Source organism: Budorcas taxicolor, chromosome 20 (genome assembly GCF_023091745.1).
Source record: "Budorcas taxicolor isolate Tak-1 chromosome 20, Takin1.1, whole genome shotgun sequence".
In the NCBI taxonomy this organism is placed as follows: Eukaryota; Metazoa; Chordata; class Mammalia; order Artiodactyla; family Bovidae; genus Budorcas; species Budorcas taxicolor.
In genome coordinates this window covers 11,717,491-11,743,754 of record NC_068929.1, presented here as the reverse complement: position 1 = coordinate 11,743,754, position 26,264 = coordinate 11,717,491, and the positions used below count along the sequence as shown (strand labels likewise).

The window sequence follows — 26,264 nt, the reverse complement described above, 5'->3', positions numbered from 1 at the left end:
CCAGAGCTTGGGAAACCCTCTTCCTTTCCTCATCCTAATCTGCTCTCCCCTCATGGAGCCTTGACCTATCACCTATTTCTTTTCAAACTCGACTCTCAGAGAAACTGTTACAATTCCTGCTGGGTGCTGTTCTGAGTCTCAGACACTAATCCTGAAGCAGTATTGCTGGTGCCACTTGGTTAAATTGTGAATTACTATTTATCTGAAAGTATGTATTCTATTTCCTTTTTACTGACACCGTCATAGTGTTTGCCATGTATATAAATATACATAAATTAATTAGGTGCATTCTATCCTCATGAGCTCACAGATGATTAAGTATGTATCATGAAGGTACTGCACACTGAAACGCAATAGACTTGAATCTACTTGTGAGATACTACGCTGACCCTCCACCACAATTGCCTATTGTTAATTTATGACCGATAAACAGAGAGTAAAGTAGAAATGATTTTGACACTTTTTAATGAAGTATGCAAATACAAATAATTTTAATTGAACTACAGTATATATTGGCTAATATATTTTGGAATTTGCTAGTAAGGTTCTAATCAGAGCACTCACTAGTGCTCTGTATTCAGTATTCCTCAGGAGTATTCCATTTAATAATTCTGTTCTCAATAAGCTGAATTCCAATGAATTCTTGATTTTCAACAACCTTACTCCTGAATGCTTTCCTCTCAAAAAAAATTTTTTTTTTTAATTGAAAAAATAAACACATTGAAATTCATTAGCCAAAGATACTAACAAAAGATGGTTTGGGGTTTCCTAAACCTTCAGTAGTATAGGGTAGCTCAGTGGTAAAGAATCCGCCTGTTGATGCAGGAGACACGTTTCAATCAGGAAGATCCCACATGCCACCGAGCACCGAGGCCCACGGGCCACAACTATTGAGCCTGTGTCCTAAAGCCTGGGAGCTGCCACTACTGAGCCCACATGCTGCAACTACTGAAGCCTGTGAGCCCTGGAGCCTGTGCTCTGCAACAAGAGAAGCCACTGCATGAAGCTAAGTAAGTGAAGTCGCTCACTGTAGCTGGTGAAGTGCATTAGCGGGCAGCCCCCACTCACCGCAACTAGAGAAAAGAGCCTGTGCAGCAACAAAGACCCAGCACAGCCAAAACTAAAAAAAAAAAAAAAAAAAAGATTTAAAATGCTTTGGGTGCATTCTCAGTTAAGTGTCCATGACACAAATCATAGAACAGCAGACCAGCTAATGAGAGATGATGCCACAGCTTATTGCTGTTGTTTAGTTGCTAAGTTGTGTCTGACTCTTTTGCGATCCCATGGACTATAGTCTGCCAGGCTCCTCTGTCCATGGAATTTCCCACACAAGAACACTGAAGTAGCTTGCTATTTCCTTCTCCAGGGGATCTTCCTGACCCAGGGACTGAACCTGTGTCTCCTGCATTGGCAGGCAAATTCTTTAGCACTGAACCACCACGGAAGCCCACCACAGCCTGTAGTACATTATTTTATCAGCCTCAGTAACTGGTAGTAAAGACAGGATGGTTAAGGAGATTTAATTCACTAGAATGATTTAGGTTTAGATACACTGCCCTTGAGGACATCAAAATGGATTCAGGAGACATCTAAAAATATAGACTTGGGAAAAAAGGGCCAGGGTTTATGATACAAATTCAAAAGTCAGCAGAGACTCAATTGTGGAAGCTCAGGAATGACTGAGTTCTCTGGAGAAGAGAGAGAAAAAACCAGAAAGTCCTGTAGAAAATCTAAGTACCAGGTGAGAAGGAGAACCTAAAAAGGTATTTGAAAAAATGTCAGTACAGCATCAGAGGGGAAAAAAAAAAAAAAGAACACAAGGCCATATGACCAGATTGCAAGGGCCCATATCTTCAATAGCTGTTGAGGCAGCCTCAGTCGTGTCCGACTCTGTGTGACCGCATAGATGGCAGCCCACCAGGCTCCCCCGTCCCTGGGATTCTCCAGGCAAGAACACTGGAGTGGGTTGCCATTTCCTTCTCCAAAGCATGAAAGCGAAAAGTGAAACTGAAGTCACTCGGTCATGTCCGACTCTTCGAGGCCCCATGGATTTCAGCCTAATGCAGCAGTGGGTTGCCATTGCCTTCTCCACAACAGCTATTGAGAAAGTGGGGAAAAAAGTCTTATAATTGAGATTTTGCTAAATGGGCGACAGGGCAGCTTTTGTTTAGGTTACATGTTACATGTTAAGTCATCTAGTGGTTAGGGCTCCATTTTGACTCTAGTTGATAGAAGACAGATGTCTGGCATCTGGTTCTATGACCAAGTTTGGCCACTGGTTTAGAGCAGCTGGCAGTCACGCCTGGCCCGATCTCTGTAGGGGGAACAACGACTTGACAGCAGTTGTGCATCCAGATGTGGGGGAAATGGAGGGTGGTATGAAGCGTTTCACCCAAATTACACAGTACAAGGGTTTGTTTGGTTTTGGTTTTAAGAGTACATATTTTTTTGTACCTGTTATCATAGAAAAGCTGTAATTTTGTTATATTCCAAATTTCTTATGTTTCAGTTCAGTTCAGTCACACAGTCGTGTCCGACTCTTTGCGACCCCATGAATCGCAGCACGCCAGGCCTCCCTGTCCATCACCAACTCCCAGAGTTCACTCAGACTCATGTCCATCGAGTCAGTGATGCCATCCAGCCATCTCATCTTCTGTCGTCCCCTTCTCCTCCTGCCCCCAGTCCCTTCCAGCATCAGAGTCTTTTCCAATGAGTCAACTCTTCACATGAGGTGGCCAAAGTACTGGAGTTTCAGCTTTAGCATCATTCCTTCCAAAGAAATCCCAGGGCTGATCTCCTTCAGAATGGATTGCTTGGATCTCCTTGCAGTCCAAGGGACTCTCAAGAGTCTTCTCCAACACCACAGTTCAAACACATCAATTCTTCGGTGCGCAGCTTTCTTCACAGTCCAACTCTCACATCCATACATGACCACTGGAAAAACCACAGCCTTGGCTAGATGGACCTTTGTTGGCAAAGTAATGTCTCTGCTTTTGAATATGCTATCTAGGTTGGTCATAACTTTTCTTCCAAGCAGTAAGCGTCTTTTAATTTCACGGCTGCAGTCACCATCTGCAGTGATTTTGGAGCCCCCAAAAATCAAGTCTGACACTGTTTCCCCATCTATTTCCCATGAAGTGATGGGACCAGATGCCATGATCTTCGTTTTCTGAATGTTGAGCTTTAAGCCAACTTCTTCACTCTCCACTTTCACTTTCATCAAGAAGCTTTTTAGTTCCTCTTCACTTTCTGCCATAAGGGTGGTGTCATCTGCATATCTGAGGTTATTGATATTTCTCCCAGCAATCTTGATTCCAGCTTGTGCTTCTTCCAGTCCAGTGTTTCTCATGATGTACTCTGCATAGAAGTTAAATAAGTAGGGTGACAATATACAGCCTTGACGTACTCCTTTTGCTATTTGGAACCAGTCTGTTGTTCCATGTCCAGTTCTAACTGTTGCTTCCTGACCTGCATACAGCTTTCTCAAGAGGCAGGTCAGGTGGTCTGGTATTCCCATCTCTCTCAGAATTTTCCACAGTTTATTGTGATCCACGCAGTCAAGGCTTTGGCATAGTCAATAAAGCAGAAATAGATGTTTTTCTGAAACTCTCTTGCTTTTTCCATGATCCAGCAGATGTTGGCAATTTGATCTCTGGTTCCTCTGCCTTTTCTAAAACCAGCTTGAACATCTGGAAGTTCACGGTTCACGTATTGCTGAAGCCTGGCTTGGAAAATTTTGAGCATTACTTTACTAGCATGTGAGATGAGTGCAATTGTGTAGTAGTTTGAGCATTCTTTGGCATTGCCTTTCTTTGGGATTGAAATGAAAACTGACCTTTTCCAGTCCTGTGGCCACTGCTGAGTTTTCCAAATTTGCTGGCATATTGAGTGCAGCACTTTCACAGCATCATCTTTCAGGATTTGAAATAGCTCAACTGGAATTCCATAGCATGGAATATTACCCCATATAGCTAGTAATCTCCAGAGATGTCATGCTTTATATTACTAAACTAGCTATTTTGTTCATATCTAAGTTATAGCTATCAGCTAAATGGGAGTGAAGGCTCTTAAAGTGATTTACTCCACCCACTTCTGAAGTCTCCATTGATGTGGTGAATAGACCAAGCCCACCAAGAACAGCTTTGGACAGTCTAAAGCCAAATCTCTTTGAAAATTCTTTCTACCCACCCTACCTCACACCAGCTTCTCCACTTCATTCTGGCATTATTTTTTGTCACTCTTTCCAAGATTAACATTCTCTTGTTTGAGAGAGTCCTCCATTCACCTTATAGCAAAACTTAAAAGTCTTTAACACTGCTTCCAGTGTCCCTTATAATTGGTCTTTTGTCTTTGCAGTCTTAACTTCCGACACTTATTTCTGTGCAAGGCTTCAAAACTTCATTCATCTTCACACTTTGTGGCACACCCCAATACCAAATGAACTAGTTACTCAATATTTTTAAAATAGATCAATTACTTGAATAGGTGATTTTAAGAGAAAACTTGGTATATCTCTACAAAAATAGCAAGTTAGTTTCAACTGCTAGAAAGTGAAGATGTGTCCTTTAATCTACCTAGATGCTGCTGCTGTCTGAAGCTCCAGTTCAAGCCTACTCTTTAAAAGCAGATTAGCAAATGTTACAAAGGTGTTTCATTCTAGAAACAAAATGTGGGGAAAGAATTGGGGAGTAAAATTCTACCACTAAGTGATGACTTAACTGACCTTGAACCTCCTAAAATCTGAACATTAAGTGTGATGTGTCTCAGTCTTTGAGAAATACTAACTTTTCAAACTGCTTATAGTTCCCAAGCCTCCATATTCTTCTGTGCCTAAACTGCTAATTCTCACCCAGTTGATTCCTCTAGCCCCTTCAAGATACACGGAACTCTTTCAGTTCAGTTCAGTTCAGTTGCTCAGTCATGTCTGCCTCTTTGTGACCCCATGGACGCAGCATGCTAGGCCTCCCTGTCCATCACCAACTCCCGGAGATCACTCGGACTCATGTCCGTTGAGTTGGTGATACCATCCAACCATCTTATCCTCTATCATCCCCTTCTCCTCCTGCTTTCAATCTTTCCCAGCATCAGGGTCTTTTCAAATGAGTCAGCTCCTCGCATCGGGTGGCCAAAGTATTGGAGTTTCAGCTTCAACATCAGTCCTTCCAATGAACACTCAGGACTGATCTCCTGTAGGATGGACTGGTTGGATCTCCTTGCAGTCCAAAGGACTCTCAAGAGTCTCCTCCAACACCACAGTTCAAAAGCATCAATTCTTTGGTGCTCAGCTTTCTTTATAGTCCAACTCTCACATCCATACATGACCACTGGGAAAACCATAGCCTTGACTAGCCTTTGTTGGCAAAGTAATGTCTCTGCTTTTTAATATACTGTCTAGGTTGGTCATAACTTTCCTTCCAAGGAGCAAGCATCTTTTCATTTCATAGCTGCAGTCACCATCTGCAGTGATTTTGGAGCCCAGAAAAACAAAGTCAGCCACTGTTTCCCCATCTATTTGCCATGAAGTAATGGGACCGGATGTCATGATCTTAGTTTTCTGGAACTCTTTCCTGGTGAGCAATTCTAGGCAATCTGGGATGCGCTTCCTCAGCATCTTGTCTGCCTGTTTCAGAGCACATGATACTGCTGGAATTAGTTTTCTGTTTCCTCCACTACACTGAAAACTTCTTAGAGCAGGGCTAGGTATTTCATTTCTGAGACTTCAGCATTGTGTAACTGAGTGACACAGTACATGTTTATTTCTATACACATGCATAAACAAATAAATGCACGACTCAATCGATCAATCCATAGAAGTATACTTAGGCAACAGTTTTCAAATTTTGGTGTGTAATCATAATTACTGGGGGACACTTGGAAAAAAACAGAGAATCAGAGCCCAGCTCCCTCCAGCTCAAGTAGTCTTGGGAGTCTACCTGCTGTATTAGCCCTCCAGGTGAATATGACACACACCGAAGATGAAGAATCTTTTCAGGTAAGAAAAAACAGATTCAGAGAGACCAATTTATTTGTCCAGGGACTGAAGTGGAAGTGAAAAATGGGATAACTCACCATTGTTTGTGAAGGTTTTTATTTTAGTCTCTAAAATATAGTTAAAAAGACTGCTTATAATGGAACTATAAAGCCATGGTTCTATGTCAGTAGAATAAATACTTATACCCACCTACTCCTCATTTGTTTGAATCACCAGTGAAGGATCAAGTCCGAAAATCAGCCATGATACTTAAAAGCACAGTTCACGGTTACTATTTAACTATGCTTTAATGTAAATACGTGAACCGTGAACTTCCTGAAGTTCAATCTGGTTTTAGGAAAGGCAGAGGAACCAGAGGTCAAATTGCCAACATCCGCTGGATCATGGAAAAAGCAAGAGAGTTCCAGAAAAACATCTATTTCTGCTTTATTGACTATGCCAAAGCCTTTGACTGTGTAGATCACAATAAGCTGTGGAAAATTCTGAGAGAGATGGGAATACCAGACCACCTGACCTACCTCTTGAGAAATCTGTATGCAGGTCAGGAAGCAACAGTTAGAACTGGACATGGACCAACAGACTGGTTCCAAATAGCAAAAGGAGTACGTCAAGGCTGGATATTGTCACCCTGCTTATTTAACTTCTACGCAGAGTACATCATGAGAAATGGTGGACTGGAAGAAACACAAGCTGGAATCAAGATTGCCAGGAGAAATATCAATAACCTCAGATATGCAGATGACACCACCCTTATGGCAGAAAGTGAAGAGGAACTAAAAAGCCTCTTGATGAAAGTGAAAGTGGAGAGTGAAAAAGTTGGCTTAAAGCTCAACATTCAGAAAACGAAGATCATGGCACCCGGTCCCATCACTTCATGGGAAATAGATGGGGAAACAGTGGAAACAGTGTCAGATTTTATGTTTTTGGGGGCTCCAAAATCACTGCAGATGGTGACTGCAGCCGTGAAATTAAAAGACGCTTACTCCTTGGAAGAAAAGTTATGACCAACCTAGATAGTATACTCAAAAGCAGAGACATTACTTTGCCGACTAAGGTCCGTCTAGTCAAGGCTGTGGTTTTTCCTGTGGTCATGTATGAATGTGAGAGTTGGACTGTGAAGAAGGCTGAGCACCAAAGAATTGATGTTTTCAAACTGTGGTGTTGGAGAAGACTCTTGAGAGTCCCTTGGACTGCAAGGAGATCCAAGCAGTCCATTCTGAAGGAGATCAACCCTGGGATTTCTTTGGAAGGAATTGATGCTGAAGCTGAAACTCCAGTACTTTGGCCACCTCATGCGAAGAGTTGACTCATTGGAAAAGACTCTGATGCTGGGAGGGATTGGGGGCAGGAGGAGAAGGGGACGACAGAGGATGAGATGGCTGGATGGCATCACTGACTCGATGGACATGAGTCTGAGTGAACTCCGGGAGTTGGTGATGGACACGGAAGCCTGGCATGCTGTGATTCATGGGGTTGCAAAGAGTCAGACAGGACTGACTGACTGAACTGAACTGAATATAGATGTCATTCTTCTCAAGTGTTCAGCAGAATTGAGCTCAAAACAGACTGTATGCTGAAAGAGAATAATAGGGTGTATAACACTTAAATTTTGAATTATTTAAAACTACAGGAGACTGAAAACTATTACTTTCTACCACCTGAGCTACACTTTATAGAATAATATATATATATATATATATATATATATATATAATTCCACAGGCGCTTTTTTCCCCCTAAAGCAGTGCTTTAGGCAGGTATTGGCAGTATTTTAGATTTTGATTTAATGATGCTATTGGCAGTATTTTAGATTTTGAATTAATGATGCTATTTTTACAAATGAATCAGAATAAAATCCTGTGACAGTAGAGGACATAGGAAAACCCAAATAAGTATGAATGCCCCACCTACCATTTTAATATCATTGTGTCAGGTTTAGTAGAATTTTCTAAAATGTAATAATCCACTTTATATTACTAATTTACATTATATTATCTCTATGCAGAGAGACCTCCACTACTTGTTTGTGCTGAGCTAGGCCCAAAGTCCATTTCAAAACTTTTCTTTCTGGTCTTTTACTAAAGATCTTTCTAGAATCCATGTGAGGAAAAACACAGACACAGACCAAAAAATCCCCAACCCGAACCTTGATCTCTACTTTACATCATAACCAAATATTAGAGATGGTTCATAGAGCCAACTGTGAAAGCAAAAGCCTCAAGAAAAAAGGAGTATGGAGTGAATAAAATTCTTAGGGAAAAAAAAGTACTAACCATAAATTTAAAAATAATTTTCAAATACACAGTTTACTATTTTAATAATATTATTTCTAATAATACAATTTTTTATTACTTTAACACTTTGTAGTAATAAATTGGTAGGTAGGGCATTCATGACTCTATTTCTCTTAAACCAAAATTCTCACTTTCTATAAACTTAAAATATTTATTCATTGGACTGAATGGGCATTTGGGATTAGTAGATGCAAACTATTAAATACAGAATGGTTAAACAACAAGATCCTACTTATAGCAAAGTGAACTATATTCAATATCCTATGATAAACCATAATGGAAAAGAATAAGGAAAAGATTGTTTATATGTATAACTGAATCACTTTTCTGTCCAGCAGAAATTAACACAACATTGTAAATCAATGATATGTCAATAAAATTTTAGAAAATAAAAGACAATTTACTCATTGGCTTTATCTTATACAGAAAATATCTTCTAGCTTACAATGCCAATATTACAAATAATGAGACTAGTGAGTGAGGTTTACATTTTTCTTTTTTCCTTTAAACATGTTCCAATAAAATTGGACAATTTTCATATTGTGTTCAAAAGTCATTTGAAGTAACTCTTTTCTCTATATGGCAACTTGTACAATTTGATTGGGGCCCTTTGTTTCCATTTGTTCAAAATTAGGGTTTGTGGTTTTTTTTTTCACATTAATTACATTTTTCAAGATATAAAAGGTTAAAGTCAAAACTAACTGAAAAGGTACACTCTGAGAAGTCTTGTTTCCACACCTATCCCCTTCATTGCTCCATTGTTTCTGCTCACATCATGTATAAAAATTTCACATATATTTCATATATGTGTTTTATATATATGTGCTGGTTTCTTATTCTATTCTTTACTTTTTTGGTAAAAATAACATACATATTCCAATTTTCCTCTTACAAAAAGGAAGCATTTTGTATATGCTATTCTTCATTGTATAATACTTTAATGCTTTGCAGAATACGTACAATTTTAATTAGTTAAACTATTTTGATTATGCTCAAAGAGAATAATTATAGGGCCATTGAGAGCTCCTGGTAAGGGAATAAGACAGACAATTCCAGTGCGTGTTTCCCATTACCACCAAGCAATTTTTCAATTCTCAGTGGACACCAGGTATCCACACTGACTAGGTGTCCTATATTAAAATTAATTTCACTTGTTTCTTTACTTTTGTAATGCAGAAACTAGAAATTTAAAATTACATATTTGGTTTGCCTTTGTGGCTCACATTATATTTTTGTTGGATAATGCTTTTATAAAACATTACTAACTTCAAAAATGTTCTACAATGGAACTCAATTCTGACACTGTTGTCACATGCCAGAGGTTAAGAACTCATTTAAGACTGCCCACCCACTTTAGATGCCAATCACAAGGTCAAGTTGATACCTGCTCTTCTGAGCAACTGATTATTGTTTGGAGGCTACTGGGTTTGATTAATTTGCTAGAGTAACTCACAGAACTCAGTGAGTTTACTTACTAGATAATTTATTTACCAGATCATTGGCTTATTATAAAAGGACACATAAACAGGAACAGCCAGGTGGAAGAGGTGTATAGGGCAAGGTGTGTGGGAAGGGGCGTGCTGGATGCAAGTCCTCTCTGAGTGTGCCGCTCTCCCTAACCTCCACGTAGTCACCAACTGGGAAGCTCTCCAAACTCTGTCATTTTGCATTTTTTATAGAGGCTTTGTTACATAGGCATCTTTGGTTAAATCATTGGCCACTGGTGATTGAACTCAAACTGCAGCTCCTCCCCTTCTCAGAGGGTGGGGCTAAATTACAACCCTCTAATCAAAGTTGGTTCCCCTGGCAATAACCATCCCAACCAACTTCTTCCAAAAGTTATCTCATTAAAATAAACTCAGGTATGGTTGAAAGGGATTTGTTATGAAAATCAAGATGCCCTAATTGCTCTTATCACTTAGGAAAATCCAAGGATTTTAGGCACTCTGTGCTAGAATTGAGGACAGAGACCAAATTTACATGTATTATAAACCACAATATCATGACAGCATATAGCACAAATTGTTACCATTATATTTGTCAACTAGCGCCACAATAATACTATATAACAAACTACCTCAAACTTCGTGACTTATAACAATTTATTTCCATGCTCATGAGCCTGTAGGTCAGCTGTATGGGTTTGGCCAGATGACCTTACTTCAGGTAGTACACAGGCTTCAGGACTGCCCCACTTGTGTTCATTCTGGGCCAAACTCAAGGGACGGTGGCTCCCGAAGGCATGTTCTTTTCATGGTGATTGCCAAAGAAGAGCCAAAAGAAGCCATACAAACACATTTAAGGTCTCTGCTTATCTCATATCTGGCTAATATTTAATTGATGAAAGCAAGTCTTGACTAAAGTGAAAGTGAAAGTCACTCAGTCGTGTCCGACTCTTTGTGACCCCATGGACTGTAGTCCATGGAATTCTCCAGGCCAGAATACTGGAGTGGGTAGCCTTTCCCTTCTCCAGGGGATCTTCCCAACCCAGGGATCGAGCCCAGGTTTCCCACATTGCAGGCGCTTTCTTTACCAGCTGAGCCACAAAGGAAGCCCAAGAATACTGGAGTGGGTAACCCATCCCTTTTCCAGTGGATCTTCCCAACCCAGGAATCTAAGCAACCCCCCAAAATAGGCAATGACGTATCCTCTGCCCATGGTTGAAGGAAGAGGAAATGGGTATTTGCTGAATCCAATCAAACTGTCCCCCAGTGTGAAGCAGTTGGTGGTGAACTCTCTCCTGCCCACCTTTCCTTCCTTCTAAGTCTTCCTTGTTTTGCTCCCTGTCATATTTGCTCTCTGAAACTGAACGGCATCCTTCAGTTCTTCAGTGACCTGGATGGTTGATCTCTAGGCCAATTTACGACCTAAGGAAGTTGATGAGCAACTGAGATTGGGGAGTGGTCAGTTCAAATGTTACTTACCATGACTACTTCCCTGAGACTGAAATAAACTCATCATTCCTAATATTTTGAACCTAATTTTATGTTTCAAAATAAAAAATGAGGTCAAGGAAACTTCTTGCTCTTATGGTGTATTCTGTGTAGCCCAAATGTGAAAGACGCTTAAGAACTAGAAGAGTGATAGGAGATAAAATCTGAGAAATAGTTAACGCATCTTATGTGTGGTTTTGAAGGTCACAGTAAAACATCTAGATCTTATTCTAAATGCAATGGGCAGTCACTGGAATGCCATAAACAGGAGAGTAATATCTGCTTTGTAAAAAAACCATCTACTGAGTGGAGCATGAATGCAGGGACAAAGTGGAGACAGGGAGGTAAGTCAGGAGGCTATCACAGTAACAGCCCAGGTGAGTGATGTGTGGTCTGGATGAGGGTGGAATCAGTAAATATGACCTGTGGCCAAAGTTGGGGTGTATCCTGAAGGTAGAATGGATAACATTTGCTGATGGATTTGATATGGGAGGCTATAGGAAAAAAGAACAGGGTTGACTCAGTGCTGACTTAATAGTGGATGGGAAATATTGTTCTGCCTTAGATGTGGTGTATTTGGGATCTGTCAGTCATCTAGATAGAGGTGATGAGTGAGCAGCTGAATAAACTTTTGTTGGGCACCAGGTACAGAGTTGAGAAAATCATACTCCCTAGCACTCAGTATCATGGTGTAACAGTTATAGGCCCAGACTATGGAGTTACCTGCCTGCGTTCATACTTCACCTTTTACTGGCACTGTGGCTTTAGATAAATTACTTTACTCTTTTTGTGTCTCAATTTTTTGTTTCTATAAAATGAGAGTAATAGTACCTACTTCATAGGCTCCAATGGGTTAATAGTAATATATACAAAGCACTAAGAATGATGTCTAATGTAAAACCTATGCAGACATTAGCCATTTTCAGCACAGTCATCTTCAGTCCATGCCAGGCATTCTCATTTTTTCTTCTTTTCTGACCTTTACTCCTATTCTCCTCCCTCCAAACAATTTTCTGATTCTCTGGATACTAACTGGGAGTCCAGTAATTCATTTCAATGAAGACACTATCTGCTTGGAGTTAGGGGCTTCCCTGGTGGCTCAGTGGTAAAGAATGTGTCTGCAATACAGGAGAGGTGGTTTCGATCCCTGGGTCAGGAAGATGCCCTGGAGGAGGCATGGCAACCCACTCCAGTATTCTTGCCTGGAGAATCCCCATGGACAGAGGAGCCTGGAGGGCTACAGTCCACAGGGTTGCAAAGAGTTGGACACGACTTAAGTGCTGAGCACACACCTGGAGTTTACGGGTGTCAGTCCGGGCTTCCCTGATAGTCCAGTGCTTAAGAATTGGCCTTGCAATACAAGGGACACTGGTTTAATCCATGGTCCTGAAACATTCTACTTTCCACAGAGCAACTAAGCCGGTGCACCCACAGCTACTGAGCCAGCACTCTAGCCCCACAAGCTGCAACTAGAGAAAGCCTGCATGCAGCAACAAAGAACAATGCACCACAGTCAATAAATACATAAATCTTGTTTAGAAAGGAGGGGGGGGATCAGTCCCACCAGACTGCCCCCACTTCAGATGCCAGTTCCAAGTCCTCAGCCACCCTTATTTCTGACCAACTGACTGTAAACCAGGAGTTCCCATGACCTCCTCAAGTTCAGACATTCACTAGAGTGGCTTACACAATTCAGGAAACTGTACCTATGATTGCTAGCTTATTATAAAGGATATTACTAAGGAACAGCCAAACGTAAGAGATAAATAAGGACTGGTATGCGGGAGGGGAATTTCTGGAATCTTCATGCCCCATCTTTTTTAAGTGTCTCTATCTGAATCTTTATTTACTTATTTTTAGCTTTCCAAACTTTAAACGTTTTATTTTGTACTGGGGTATAGCCAGTTAACAATGTTGTGGTAGTTTCAGATGAACAGTGAAGGGACTCAGCCGTACATACACAGGTAGCCATTCTCTCCCAAACCCCCCTCCCATCCAGGTTGGAACATAACATCGGGCAGAGTTCCGTGTGCTATACAATAGGTCCTTGTTGTCTATCCATTTTAAATATAGCAGTGTGTACATTACCTAACTATCCCTTCCCCCTGGCACTGCAAGTTAGTTTTCTAAGTCTGTGAGTCTCTTTCTTTTTTGTAAGCTCATTTGTATCACTTCTTTTTGGATTCCGCATGTAAGAGATGTCCTTCTTCTCTAACTTACTCCACTCAGATACTTCTCTGTCTGACTTATTCCACTCAGTGTGACGCCAAGTCCGTCTCTGTTGCTGCATATGTCCACTGCCCTCTCTGGCCTCTGTCACCCTCCCAGCACCTTGATGTGGTCACCACTAGCCTTGAAGCTTTCCAAACCCTCTTGTTTAGGGGTTTTTCACAGAGGTTTCATTTTATAGGCATGATTGATTAAAATATTGGCCACTGATGATTAAACTCAACCTCTATGCCTTCTCTCCTCCCTGGAGGGCGGTGGGGGAGGGAGGGGCCTAAAAGTCATAACCCTCAATCCCCCAGTCCTGCCTTCATCTTTTGTGGCAACCTGACCCAACCAGAAGCTATGCAGGGGCTTCAACACACTATCATCTTGTTAGTGTACAAAAGATGCTCTTACCACTCCAAGGGGGTGAGGAGCTGTGGCCCAGAACCTGGGATGAAGTCCAAATATACATTTCTCTTTATACCACACCATTCTAACATTGAAATATGGCCTTAAGTATGCACATAACTTTGTATTTTATATATATTGCTTTTCATCCTTTAAAAAAACTTTTATGGTTAAGTATAGCAAATACAAAAAATTGCATACCACTAACAGGTCAATAGAGACCCTTGCTCACCACCCTACCCAACTTCCACATTGTCTCCTTCCAATTACAACCCTTCTTCTTCAAGAATAGCTACTATCCTGATGCTTCTGACCATCTCCTTTTCATTTTTATCACCTAAGCATGCATCCCTAAACACTCGAGCTTTGCCTGGCCTTTCTTTTCTTTTTTATGAGGGGGGTGGGCAGATTTCTCTTAGGTCTCTTTTTAGCTAAGGAACCCCCTCTCTCCTCCTTTCCCCCCTTTTTTACTTTAAATTTTATTTGTTGAAATACCAGATTAACTGTCCTGTCATTTCCTGTAACCTGAATTTTGTTGACTGCATTCTGTGGAATAATTCATTTTTTTCTGTTGCTCATATATTCTGTAAATTGATGCATCATCACCTTGAGATAAAAAAGTAATGATTTTGTTCAACAAGAGTACTACAAACGTAACAGACCACGAGAAGATATTTGCAATATCTAAAAAATAAAAAAATAGACTATTTTATATCTGGGAATCCAGCTAACAAAGAATGCATAAGATCTTCCAAAAGTTCTCTCTATTGAAGTGCATAAAATATTTGAAAAATAGATGCATTATGGTGGTTGTGAATGTGAAGATTCAGCATTCATTCAAACTTCTTTCAAGCTTCCTTTCTTGTCCTATAAATCTTGAAATTTTAAACACTACAATTCTGCAGGCAACTAGAGTTCTAGAGGTAAGTGATTTCTGTCAATTGGATACATTTAAGTAAAGTTTGGAAGGTGGAAGTAAGGCAAAAGGCTTTTTTTTTACTACTCTATTTTTTGGCTGGTTAGCATGGTTAAGATCCTAGTATTTTCTGCAGCAGCTTTCCACAGCACAGTCATTTGCTTTGAGTACTTACTGTTACAATGTCTTCTGGATTTTGGAATTGTAGCTACGGCAGTGTATTCTTAACATCAGAAAGTTCAGTTGCGGAGTCCTGATTCCCCACCATCCTGATGGGTGGGGACAGCGGTAGTAGTTTCCTTGACAGCCCAGTTTGGCAGTATTATCCTGGGACTCGTTTCGGACAGCCTGCTCCTCAACCCTTTAAACAATATTCTAAACACTCATTCCCCATGTTAAATCGGTATACATTTAAAATAGCCAGATATATTTCCTGCAATTGAATGCAGACTCATACACTAATAAATAAAGATTTTAAAAGCTTCCCAAATCTACACAATCAATCCCAAGGGAAAAGAATTTAAATAATTGAACAAAACCTAAAATATATATGGAACAGAGGTCTGTAAATATGTCAACTTCAAAAATGAAAAATAAGTAATCACCCTACCATATTAAGAATAACTAGTCTGGAGTTTCTTGGTGGCCTGGTGGCTAGGATTTAGTGCTTTCACTACAGAGGTGGGGGTTTGATCCCTGGTTGGGGAAACATCCTGCCTGCTGCACAGCATCGCTAAAATACTAATGTGAGTGTGTGACTGAGTGAAAAAAATCAGTTAAAAAAAGAACAATGAGTCTCTGTGTTAGTTTAATTGTTGATGATTGGGTGATGAACTAATGGAGGTTCATTATATTATTTTTAATTTCATGTGCCTGAAGTTTTCCATAATGATGCAAAAAGAATGTTCAGTCTGATAGTCAAAAAATTGGAATTATAATTTTAGGACTTACCAAAATGAACATATTTATAACCATGGGATGAAACCATTTAGGGAGAGTATAGACAGAAAAGAACATAGGACTAAGATGTGAGCATCTCTAATATTTAGAAGTCAGAGGAAGAAAATAAAGCAGACTGAAGAGATGCCAATAAAGTAAAAGGAAACCAGGTGAGATGTTCTGGGAGCTTAGAGAAGAAAATGTTTGAAAACGTGGAAGAGCCAAGTGAGTCAAATACTGCCTAAAATGAGAACTGAGAATTTGCCTCTGGATTTTTCAAGATGGAGGTTTAGACAATTTGGGGAGAAATTTTGCTATAAAAAGGAACACAAAAATTAAGCAGTGACTGGAGGGGAAGTGAAAGTCCCTCAGTCGTGTCTGACTCTTGGCGACCCCATGGTCTATACACTGCATGGAATTCTCCAGGCCAGAATGCTGGAGTGGGTAACCTTTCCCATCTTCAGGAAACCGCCCCAACCTAGGGATCGAATCCAGGTCTTCTGCATCACAGGCGGATTTTTTACCAGCTGAGCCACCAGCGAAGCTCGACTGGAGGTGAAGAGAAGTCAAAATTTTGTTTTGTTTTCTTTAAGATACCTGATACTAAGGCATATTCAGTGTACTGGCAGAATGATCTAGTTGAAAGGGGGAAGACAGATATAAGAGGAAAGCAATAACAGAAGAATCAAGGACCTGAGTGAAACAAGTAGAGGGACTATTCCTTTCATGTCTAACAGGAGGGAAGACAACAAACACATTCAGATACATATAGATGGATAGACTTGGTGGAGGTAAGATGAGGCGGTGTGTGTCTATTTTCACACCTTTAACTCTCTAAGCCTCAGTTTCCACGCCATGAATATGTAGAGTACCTATCTCATAAGCTTTCTGTGAGGATTCAATAAAGAGCCAACACAGTATTAACCCAGTGGAAAATTGTTATTAAGACCCTAGTTCAGTAATTCTCGATTCTCCATGTACTCAACAAAATTATCAACCTCTCATTTTGCATTTAATAAAATACCACAACCAAAAATGAGTATGATGGATGTAACTTAAAGAGGTTGAGGGTGTCAAAGAAAGCTTTCCTGAAACACTTAAACTGAGGGCTAGATGAGGTATAGCTTTTAACTTGATCAAGGTTGGGGCGGGGGGGGGGGGGGGGGGGGTGCTAGGAGAAGAGTTTAAGGTTTAGAAACTTTAAAAATAAAAACAAACAAACAAAAAAAGTCCATTGTGGTTATCAGACAAGGGCCAGAAAACGAAGCAACCAAAACCATGAGAACATTTATCCTTAGTGACTCCTTATACTTCTTATAGGTCAGAACAGGGTTCTTAACAAATAAACATAAAGTAAATATTTTAGTTCTTACTGAAGCTGACTCAAGCACAGCTGAGAGATGAGAATAATTTCTGGACATTGATTAAACTGTAAACCTAGGAGGACTGCAGGTTTCCCCTTTCTCGCCTACTCTATTGACAACGGCCAGGTTGAGTGCTCAGTAAATGATTCTTAGATTTGTTCAAGCTCAGCAATAAAGTGTGAGAGCCAGTAATCCATATTTGTCATAAACATCGGGAGCTCGCAGGAAAAGGTAATATGTGAGTTACTTTTCTGGCGTCACTGAGCTAAGATGGCAACTTAGTAGCTATTTTCTGGGTAGGAGTCAGGGAGGAATCTCTTCACTTATTTCTTTTAAAGACTAGTATGTAAATATTAGCAGAGTCAGAATTTATTGTTAGGATAGTGACCCCCTAGAGCCTAACAGTACAAACTCCCTTTTCTTTAGTAAACTTAATAATAGAAGCAACATTGTTTTTTTGAGAAAATATCAACTGTTAACACTATCCTAAAAAACAACACTGCGGTCCTCATCGGTTCTTTCCCCAGAGACGCTACAATTTGACACATTTACATTAGATAAGTATTCAAAAACAGAAATGTTAATCTTAATTGGAAAGAAATCTGCACCTAGACAAGTTTTCTTGCTTTATATAAATTATATTTTCTCTACCTTAGGTTTCCGACTCAATTTCTAATATGCAAAGACTTTTCCTAGCTAAGACCACAAAAAGGCTGATCGGCTATCATTATGATTTAAATTGCCATGTTCAATATCGGTTGTTTTAAGACTGTCTTAGAGCTTGTCCTAGTGTGTGGAAAATTTTAACTTCCCCAAGCACACCGGGCACAAATTCTCCTTTGACTGAAGCACTCAGTTCAGAAAGGTAAAATGTGTTCAACTGTGAATCGCTAATAGTCAAATCCAGGTCAACTGGTATCAAGTAGTCAACTTTTTATCTAAGACTCATAAGAAGTAAGGTAAGTAAGTTCACGGATCTCAAGTGTTTAGCCACCCGCTGAATTGGAGATTACCTGCTCCTATCCTCAGTCAGAATGAATCGCTGAGAGATGGGACTCAGGTCGGCTTTCTGAACACGCTTCCCAGAAATTCTGAACCATGGTCCGGCAACCAACCTAACTTTGGAAAGCTAAATTAGCCTAATTTTTTAACAAAAGCTCTTAGTAAAGATTAAATCGGGCGGAAGAGGAAATTCTAAAACATTCCGATGAGTGCTCCAATCTACACCTCCCAGCGAGTGGCGAGCTGGCTAAACAGGTGAGCACACTCCAGGTGCCCCACTTATTTCCGCAAACGTGAACAGGCGCTGTCTTCTGAGCCTGAAGAACTTGGGGATGGGGCCCTGAGACAGTGCGACTTACTCAACCCTAACTATGCAAAGAATCGTGTTCTCTGGCCCCTCCACAGCCTTTCCCAGGGCCACTCGCGGTGCTGCCAGCCCAGTCTCTCGTGCGGTCTCAACCCTGCCATTGCTGGACGAAGAAAGGGAGGCACAGGGAACCGTCACAAACGCGGCCCCGTGAGGCCGCGCGTGCGCAGCCAGGCACTGAGCGCTCGCAGAAGTCCGTTTCCTGACTTTTGGAGGAAGTGGCGTTGCGTCACTTCCGGCCTCCCTCTAGCTGCCATCTTGCGTCCCCGCGTGTGTGCGCCTAACCTCAGCTGGTCTGCCCGAGACCACCTGAGCGCCAACCCTAGTCCCCCGCGCGGCCCCATTTCCGCTCCAACAAGGTACAAAAAGGCTCTAGACGCCGGCGTGGGAGGCGGACGGGAACGGGGGCGGGAAGTTCCCGGAAGGAGCGAGACAGGGAGGGACAGGGCTGAGGAGAGGAAGGCGATGCGACGGACAGGCGCACCCACTCAGGCTGACTCTCGGGGTCGAGGTCGGGCCAGGGGCGGCTGCCCTGGGGGCGAGGCGGCGGCATCTCTTCCTCCACCTCCCGGCGGAACCCGAGGACAGGAGCCTCAGGTACCGCGAGGCTTGCGGAGAGTGGCCGGGCAGGGCAGGCCCTGGCTAGGCCGAGGCCAGGCCGGGGCCGGGGGTGGGGGTGGGGGGGCGATCCGGCGCGGATTAGAGCCCTTCCTCTGGGCTTGTAAAGAGCTGGGGGGTTGTGGGAGTGGGATGGGAAAGCGGGTGCTCTTTGGGCTCCCACGAAAATTGAAATTCGGGAGCTTGGGGGGTGGGGTAGGTTTGGGATCCAGGCCTCCGCCTGTGTAGGACATGTATTCTGCTGGTGTCTTGGGAAATAACGAGCGTGGAATGCTGGAGTGAACTAGAGCTTTCCTCGCTGAGGGTTTCCTGTTTTTCTAGATGAAAGAAACTATCATGAACCAGGAGAAACTCGCCAAACTGCAGGCACAAGTGCGCATTGGTGGGAAAGTAAGTTTAAATAGTTGGGGGTTTTTCTTTTGAAGTTTTGTGGTTTAGGTTTTTTCTCCTTTGCATTTCTAATATAACTGACTTGTCACTTTGTTTCGAGAGGGCATTTCACCGAACTAGCAAATCATGTGAAGGGAATGGCAGGAATTAAATTAGATATACAATGTAGTCTGTGTATCATTTCAGTTAGGTCATCACGTGGCCCTTAAACCCTTGGCTTGTTTTGTCATTGACTTTATAACCTAAGTTGTGTAAAATTGGTGCTTGATTTTTTTTTTTTAATAACTAAAACTGACTGAATTTAAGTTTCATCTATCTTTTCAAATGGCTCTGGGTAATTGTACTTAATAGTTGGAAGTTCAGGTCACTTGTAAATTAAGACGTTTCTGTAATCTTTTCTTAGCTAAATGCAATCTAGAGTCGTTGTATATTTTCCGGAGTATTTGAAGGTGTCATTCTTATAGGTACATTGCATAGGGATGCAAGAGCAATGACTGGATTTGGAAATATTACCTATGTAGGTATCTTTCTGTTTTTACTTTTAATTACACTAAAACTGAGGAAATGAGAATGATGAGTGGCAGGTTTTTAAATGATCAGGTTTTGGTTAATTGAGTTTTCCTGGTGGCTGCTGGTCCCCTTCAAGGGGATTCTTTTTTGAACTTGATAAGATTTAGATTCTCTAATTTGCTTAAATAAGAAATCCATTCTACCAGAGGCCTACCGAATTTTATTTTGCATTGTGTTAGCACATTCCTAGCGCTTAACAAGATGTGGTAGCCTGGTGAAACCGAACATGTCTTTACTTGGTAAAACTTGTATAAAGCTTCCATGCTACAAGTTTATTATCTCTTAGTTTTTCCCACTTTAAGCATTTGACTTCAAGTAGAGTCTATTAAGTCCTGATTTTGCCAATAGTGAAAGTATCCTGATCCTCCCCTCCCCTCCCCTCCCCTCCCCCAAAGCTGGTTTTCAAGATCAGCAGCTACCCATTAACAGTAGTAGGTGTTTCTTCTTTTTTAGCAATTGTTATAAGCTAGATGTGACCTTCAGGTGCCAAGAAGACTGATTCCTTGTGGGTCAGTGTTTGGGTGCTCTTATAGGTTGTTAATCATCATTCCTTTTAGTGCAGGTTTCAGGGGAGTCATGTGAATAATGTGCTTGTGTGCCTTTTGTTGTTGTTGTTAATCTGGTCATTAGTCTTTAACTTGTGAAAGACTCTAGGGTAAAGGAAAGTTGAAGATTCTTAAGGCTGGTGTAGGATTAAATTTTAATTGTTAATGTCGGTTTTCTTTCTGTCATCATTGTAATGTGGAAACATTTTCTTCACTTTTTAAGAAACCTACTTAACTGGTATGTGAAATTAGATGAGTTACTGTTGCTTTAGAGAAATCTGCAAGCATTAGGTATTTTTAGGTAAATGCTGTGAAGGCCCTTTTTTTCAGTGTCTGGTCAGAGCATTGATAATAAATTATTTCAGTAAAAATTGAATGTCAGGAGTGTGAAACATAAAGAATGCGGACTGGTTTTGATTTTAGAATCTTACGTAATTCTTTCAGATGTGTTTTAGAGAGAATTCTTTGGAAACCGGGGTATCTGCATGACTACTTCAAGATAATGTTTATTCTTAAAAGTTTTTTGGGGGTTTCATAACCCATATTTTTTGTAGCTATTGATATTTTCTTCAGGTGCACTATGATTTGTTTAAGGCTTTACTGTTGCTCAATCCTGAGAGTATAAAATTTAAGAAGTTGAAAGTCGTTAGAGGGGGACTTCAGTCCTAGTAGTGGGGATAGGCATCTTTAAAAAAGTAAGAAACTTTTCATAGTGTAATATACATAGTGAAATAGAAGCATTTTCAACATGCAGAGGTCGTGGTGATTTGGTTTGGGGGTGTTAACTGCAGTTTGGGGGAGGCACAGAGAGATGTGACTTGATTTTGGGAAGACGGGGATGTGGAGATTGGGCGTAAGTGCACAGGAGGCAAGTCTTCCTGAAGACTGTATTTTATTCATGCATCAAGTTGCCTTCAGTGAGTTCAGATACTGTACTCTACTAGATTGAAGAAAAACCTGGATAGATAGAGTGGGAATTTCTGTTTTTCACTGGTTGGTTGGGAAAGGCCACTCAGGTTTGGTGACATAAGAGCAGAAATCTGAAGTGAGGTAGGGAGTCGTGCAGATGTTACAAGAGGGAGCAGTACATGCAGAGGCTCCTGTTTGCATATTTGGCCTGTTTAAGGAACAGCAAGAAGGTTTACTTGGCTGAGGTAGTGTGTGTGTAGCAGTGTCAAGAGTGGCGTAGTAGGGGCAGGGCAGATTGTGTAGGGGGCCTGGTAAGTTAAATTCAGGTTTTACTCTTGGGTGCTGTAGAAGTCTGTATATAGACTTGTGTCTTTTAAGATCTTGCCTGTGAATATTAATGAATGTTGGTTTTTCTTTAATATAAAAACAAAAGGTTAAATAATGGTTATCAACATGGATTTCTAAATGAGGCTTAATTAAGGTTGGCACATGCTACCTCAGATAATTTCTAGAGCAGATAATGTAAAAAAGTAAAACTTGGGAAAGATCATTCCTTTATATCTGACAAAACTGGAAGTGTAAAAGTTATGAAGGATTTGTATGCAGTTTTCTTCATTTCCCTCTTTTGGCTTTCATCTGTGCCTTAATATGCCTACTCACTGTGTAAAAGGTTGTGGTTATGGTAATTTTCTTAACACAGATTGAGAGGTCCTCTTGTGGCATAAACATGTGCTGTATTTTTCTCCCTCCAATAGGGAACTGCTCGCAGAAAGAAGAAGGTGGTTCATAGAACAGCCACAGCAGATGACAAAAAACTTCAGTTCTCTTTAAAGAAGTTAGGGGTAAACAATATCTCTGGTATTGAAGAGGTAAGTGTCAAATTTTATTTCTTCACAAAATTAAGATTTGGCTAAAAACTATTGTTCGTGCATTTATGACTTTTGACTCTACTTCCAGCAGAGAATTTCATCTCTAAAATATTTGTTTGTACTCAATTAATAATTATCAGGGAGACTACTAAGGGTAAAGTGATTAGGTTGTACTTTCCATTTCTGGCAGAATTTTGCTTCTGCAGTACAGTGAAATAAGGTTACTTAGATTTCTGCTTAATAAAGTGTTCAGTTTTAAAGAGATTTTGATGGGTGTTGCTAATTTAACTTTTTTTTTCTTTTTAGGTGAATATGTTCACAAATCAAGGAACAGTGATCCACTTTAACAACCCTAAAGTTCAGGCATCTCTGGCAGCAAACACTTTCACCATTACGGGCCACGCTGAGACAAAGCAACTGACAGAAATGCTCCCCAGCATCTTAAACCAGCTTGGTGCCGACAGTCTGACCAGTTTAAGGAGACTGGCTGAAGCTCTGCCCAAACAATGTGAGTTTGCTAGTAGCGGTTTTGCCTAGGGTTACTGACTTATCAGTAGAGTTCTAAAATTTATGATGCAAATAGATACAAATATCTTTAAATTTGGAAATGTAAACTTTCCTCTAAAGATGATCAGTTTTTATATTGATTTTAAGCCAGTGTTCATAGTGTGTTCAGTAGTTTATCTAGTATGCTTTGATCATTATACTTGATTAAATGAAATGTTTTTTCTACTAGCTTTCTCTTTTGGATCAGAGACTAAAAATTTTACCTTTTTAGCTAGAAATGAGGATTTTTAAAGAATGAATGGCAGTTTAGATTATTTTAAAATATATTCTTTAGTTTTACAAATTCAACTGGTATTGCCAATAGTCTTGAAGAATTGGCTTGCCACCATTCTGGATTATGGTGTAATGAGGATTCTGTTTAGAGCAGAATGTTGTGTGGTTGAATAGGTGTACATAAGGGGGATAGCTACTTTATGCTGAAGGCCTCTGATTAAAATTTCGAGCAGTGGAAATAATGAATCAAGATAGATTTATTATATGACCTGCTGTTTAGTCATCCATGTTTTTCTTGACATTTGCTCACTCTGCTTTAATCAATTTATATGTGTGTTTGCTTGTTTTTTCTTGCTAAAAAGCCTGCGTTCATAGCAGAGGTAGGCTTTTGAAGGACGCCATGGAAAATTGTACATGGCTAGTACTGTGAGGTCTCATCTCTCAAGTATAGTTCACTCTCTTGTGTAGTAAAAGGAAAGTGGAGGCTTATCAGTCAAAGGCACGTTTAGTTTTTTGGTTTGTTAATTTTCACTTCAGTAAAGGTTTTTTGGTATGTGGATTTACCTTTACCCTGTGGTAGGTCAGCAGGATTGAAAGGATGGGTTTGGAATTTGGCGTGTTTGCTGGTACTAGTATTCTTGCTTATTTGTGGACATCAGACTATCCTGTTATTGCTAGTATTATAGATGAAATCCCACATGTCACCGTAAACCTAAGTCGTAACAGCGTTTGACCTTTCATCTTTTGTTCTCTTGGTTAATGTTTATTGAACTCACGTTTTCTTTCCCAGCTGTGGATGGAAAAGCACCACTTGCCACTGGAGAGGAGGATGATGATGAAGTTCCAGGTAGGAACCTTTACTTGTGGTTAAATTAGAGAATCTTAGCAAGGGAGAATGAAGAATCTTTGCACCATAGGAAAGATTACCTGGGGAGGCGGGTCATAGCGTAAAGTGGGGCAAAGGGAGAAGGAGAAAAAAAACAGTGGTATTCAGTTGGAGGTTAGGTTTCTAGGCTTGGTTTTTCTGTTTGGAATGCTAGGAAGGTATCTAACCTTAAATATTGAGTTAATAGGTATGTATGTTGTAACCTCAGTATAATAGCTACTTGTAGACCACAAATCACCTGTTTCCCACTGACGTATGAGATCCATAGATGTATGAGATGGCATGAAGAAGTTGTAGAAATATCTTGGTATATAATCACTCTAAAATCAGCAGAAAAACTTGTTTGGCAATAGTGAGGCATTTTTCTATCCTGGCTAATTTAATTACCCTGGATAATTTATTTTGTTGTGAAACAATTATTGGACAGTAGATTGCCTAGACTCAGAAATACTACTTTGCATAGACAGGTGTCCTGAGGTATCCAGGAAAATGTCACATTGTGTAGTGGTATTCTTTGTTTGTGCCCTAACATGACTAATACATTACATTGCTAAGCTGTAATTCTTAGAGTGGAGTGGGAATGGGGAGGGCATATATATTCTTTAAGCATAGTAGTTGTATCACTGAAAATTAATATCTCTCTCTTTTCCTTGTGTTAATTGTATACGCTTCAATTATACACTTCAAAATATATCGAATGGTTAGTGGCTTCATTGGAAATTAAAAAATGTCTTAATATATATCCTAATTTTAACTGTAGGATATATTTTGACTGCATTTCTCTATCTCCTTTTTTAACAACTGATGATTATTTTTGAAGACTTGGCTTTTTTCCTGAGTTTCTCTTTTTTTCTTTTCCTTTTCCTAGATCTTGTGGAGAATTTTGATGAGGCTTCCAAGAATGAAGCAAACTGAACTGAGTTAACTTCTGAAGAAGATAACTCTTGAAGAAGTTACTGGGAGCTGCTGTTTTATATTATGACTGCTTTTTAAAATTGTGTTTATGGGTCTGATAAAATCTAGATCTCCAATATTTTTAAGCCTAAGCCCCTGGACACTGCAGCTCTTTTCAGTTTTTGCTTATATACAATTCATTCTTTGCAGCTAATGAAGCTGAAGAAGCCTAAGAATAAAGTTTGAGACAAAGATAAATAAAATTCTTTGCCTAGTATATGGTTTTATTTTTTATTTCATTGATACCAATTTGTACACAGAAGGCAAAATTGTTTATAGAAAGCTAATCATGGCATGTAATATGACTGATAATCATGAATGGAATCTGATTAAAGATTTAAAATGACAGTATAAGTAACAGTGGTGGTATAAAGTTCTTAATGTTTGAAAAGTTTTTCTCCAGTGGGTCCTGGGCTTCCATGGTTTGCGATGGGTGTAATTATAAGAAAATATTCTCTGGTGGGTGAGTGGAGTGTTTAATATTGTCTGTGTTGTAAAGATACCAAATGCCTTATATATATTATAATAGTTTTCTTTGATTTAATCCTCAGTCTATGAAGTAGGGACTGTTAGCTCCATTTTGTAGATACAACTGAGGTTTACTTCAAAAAAAAAAAAAGTTAATTTCTTTGCTTTGTTCTAGGTAGTTATTCTCCAAGATGCCTGAAAAAAAAGTTGTTAGGAGTGTCACCTTGTCTTCCTAAAGTGATAACATCTTAAATGAATAACTTTTTTCCTTAAACTTTTTTTACTTTTAAGATTAACATAGAGTAAAATTGACAGTTGTAAAAATTTTAACATGTAATGTGACTGCCACCACAGGATACTGAATAGTTCCATTACCCCAGAAAATTCTTGCAATATAGGGCTACTTTTAAAAAATTGTATTAGCAGTCATACCTTAGTTTCTGCTTGCAACAATAAGAATTCATTTTAAATTTCCATACCAATTTGAAAGTACCTTTTGAAGTTATACAACTATATCTAAAAGTCACTATTAATTCACAAAAATGAGATGCTCTAAGAAAAGTGTGTGCATATCTTACTGTGTTTCTATTAAGATGTGCTGCTACAGTAACTAGGACTAAAGCCTCAGTGGTTTACAAAATTACAAAACATGAGCACATGTCTCCAGACCTGTGGGTCAGATTGGGCTGTGCTACATACTCCTGGCCCCAGACTCATGAAGCAGCCTCCATCTGGCAGAGTGAGAAGATGATGGGGCATGTGCTGGCTCCTAAAGCTGTTGCATGTATCACTTCTTGTATGTAACTGGCTAAAGCAAGTGCAGTGGCTTGCTTGGAGGGCAGAGGATTG

General features: G+C 40.0%; 1 protein-coding gene across 2 annotated transcripts; it reads left to right on the top strand.

Moving 5' to 3' along the window:
- The first annotated feature begins 18,653 nt into the window (after positions 1–18,653).
- Positions 18,654–25,164, top strand: BTF3 (basic transcription factor 3). Of its 2 annotated transcripts, none has more exons than XM_052659079.1 (6): positions 18,654–18,785; positions 19,366–19,434; positions 22,214–22,327; positions 22,634–22,835; positions 23,898–23,954; positions 24,862–25,164. In XM_052659079.1, exons 2-6 carry the CDS (start codon positions 19,366–19,368, stop codon positions 24,906–24,908), a joined length of 489 nt encoding a protein of 162 aa, XP_052515039.1. In that variant the 5' UTR covers positions 18,654–18,785; the 3' UTR covers positions 24,909–25,164. The 2 variants fall into 2 exon arrangements, with proteins under 2 accessions (XP_052515039.1, XP_052515038.1); XM_052659078.1 differs by lacking the exon at positions 18,654–18,785 and adding an exon at positions 18,813–19,023.
- The last annotated feature ends 1,100 nt before the right edge of the window (positions 25,165–26,264 follow it).

Coding starts and splice junctions, on each gene's coding strand:
- BTF3 (XM_052659078.1), top strand. CDS start 18,892: ATGCGACGGACAGGCGCACCCACTCAGGCTGACTCTCGGGGTCGAGGT. Junction 19,435..22,213: donor AAGTGCGCATTGGTGGGAAA/GTAAGTTTAAAT, acceptor TCCCTCCAATAG/GGAACTGCTCGCAGAAAGAA. Junction 22,836..23,897: donor TGAAGCTCTGCCCAAACAAT/GTGAGTTTGCTA, acceptor TTTCTTTCCCAG/CTGTGGATGGAAAAGCACCA.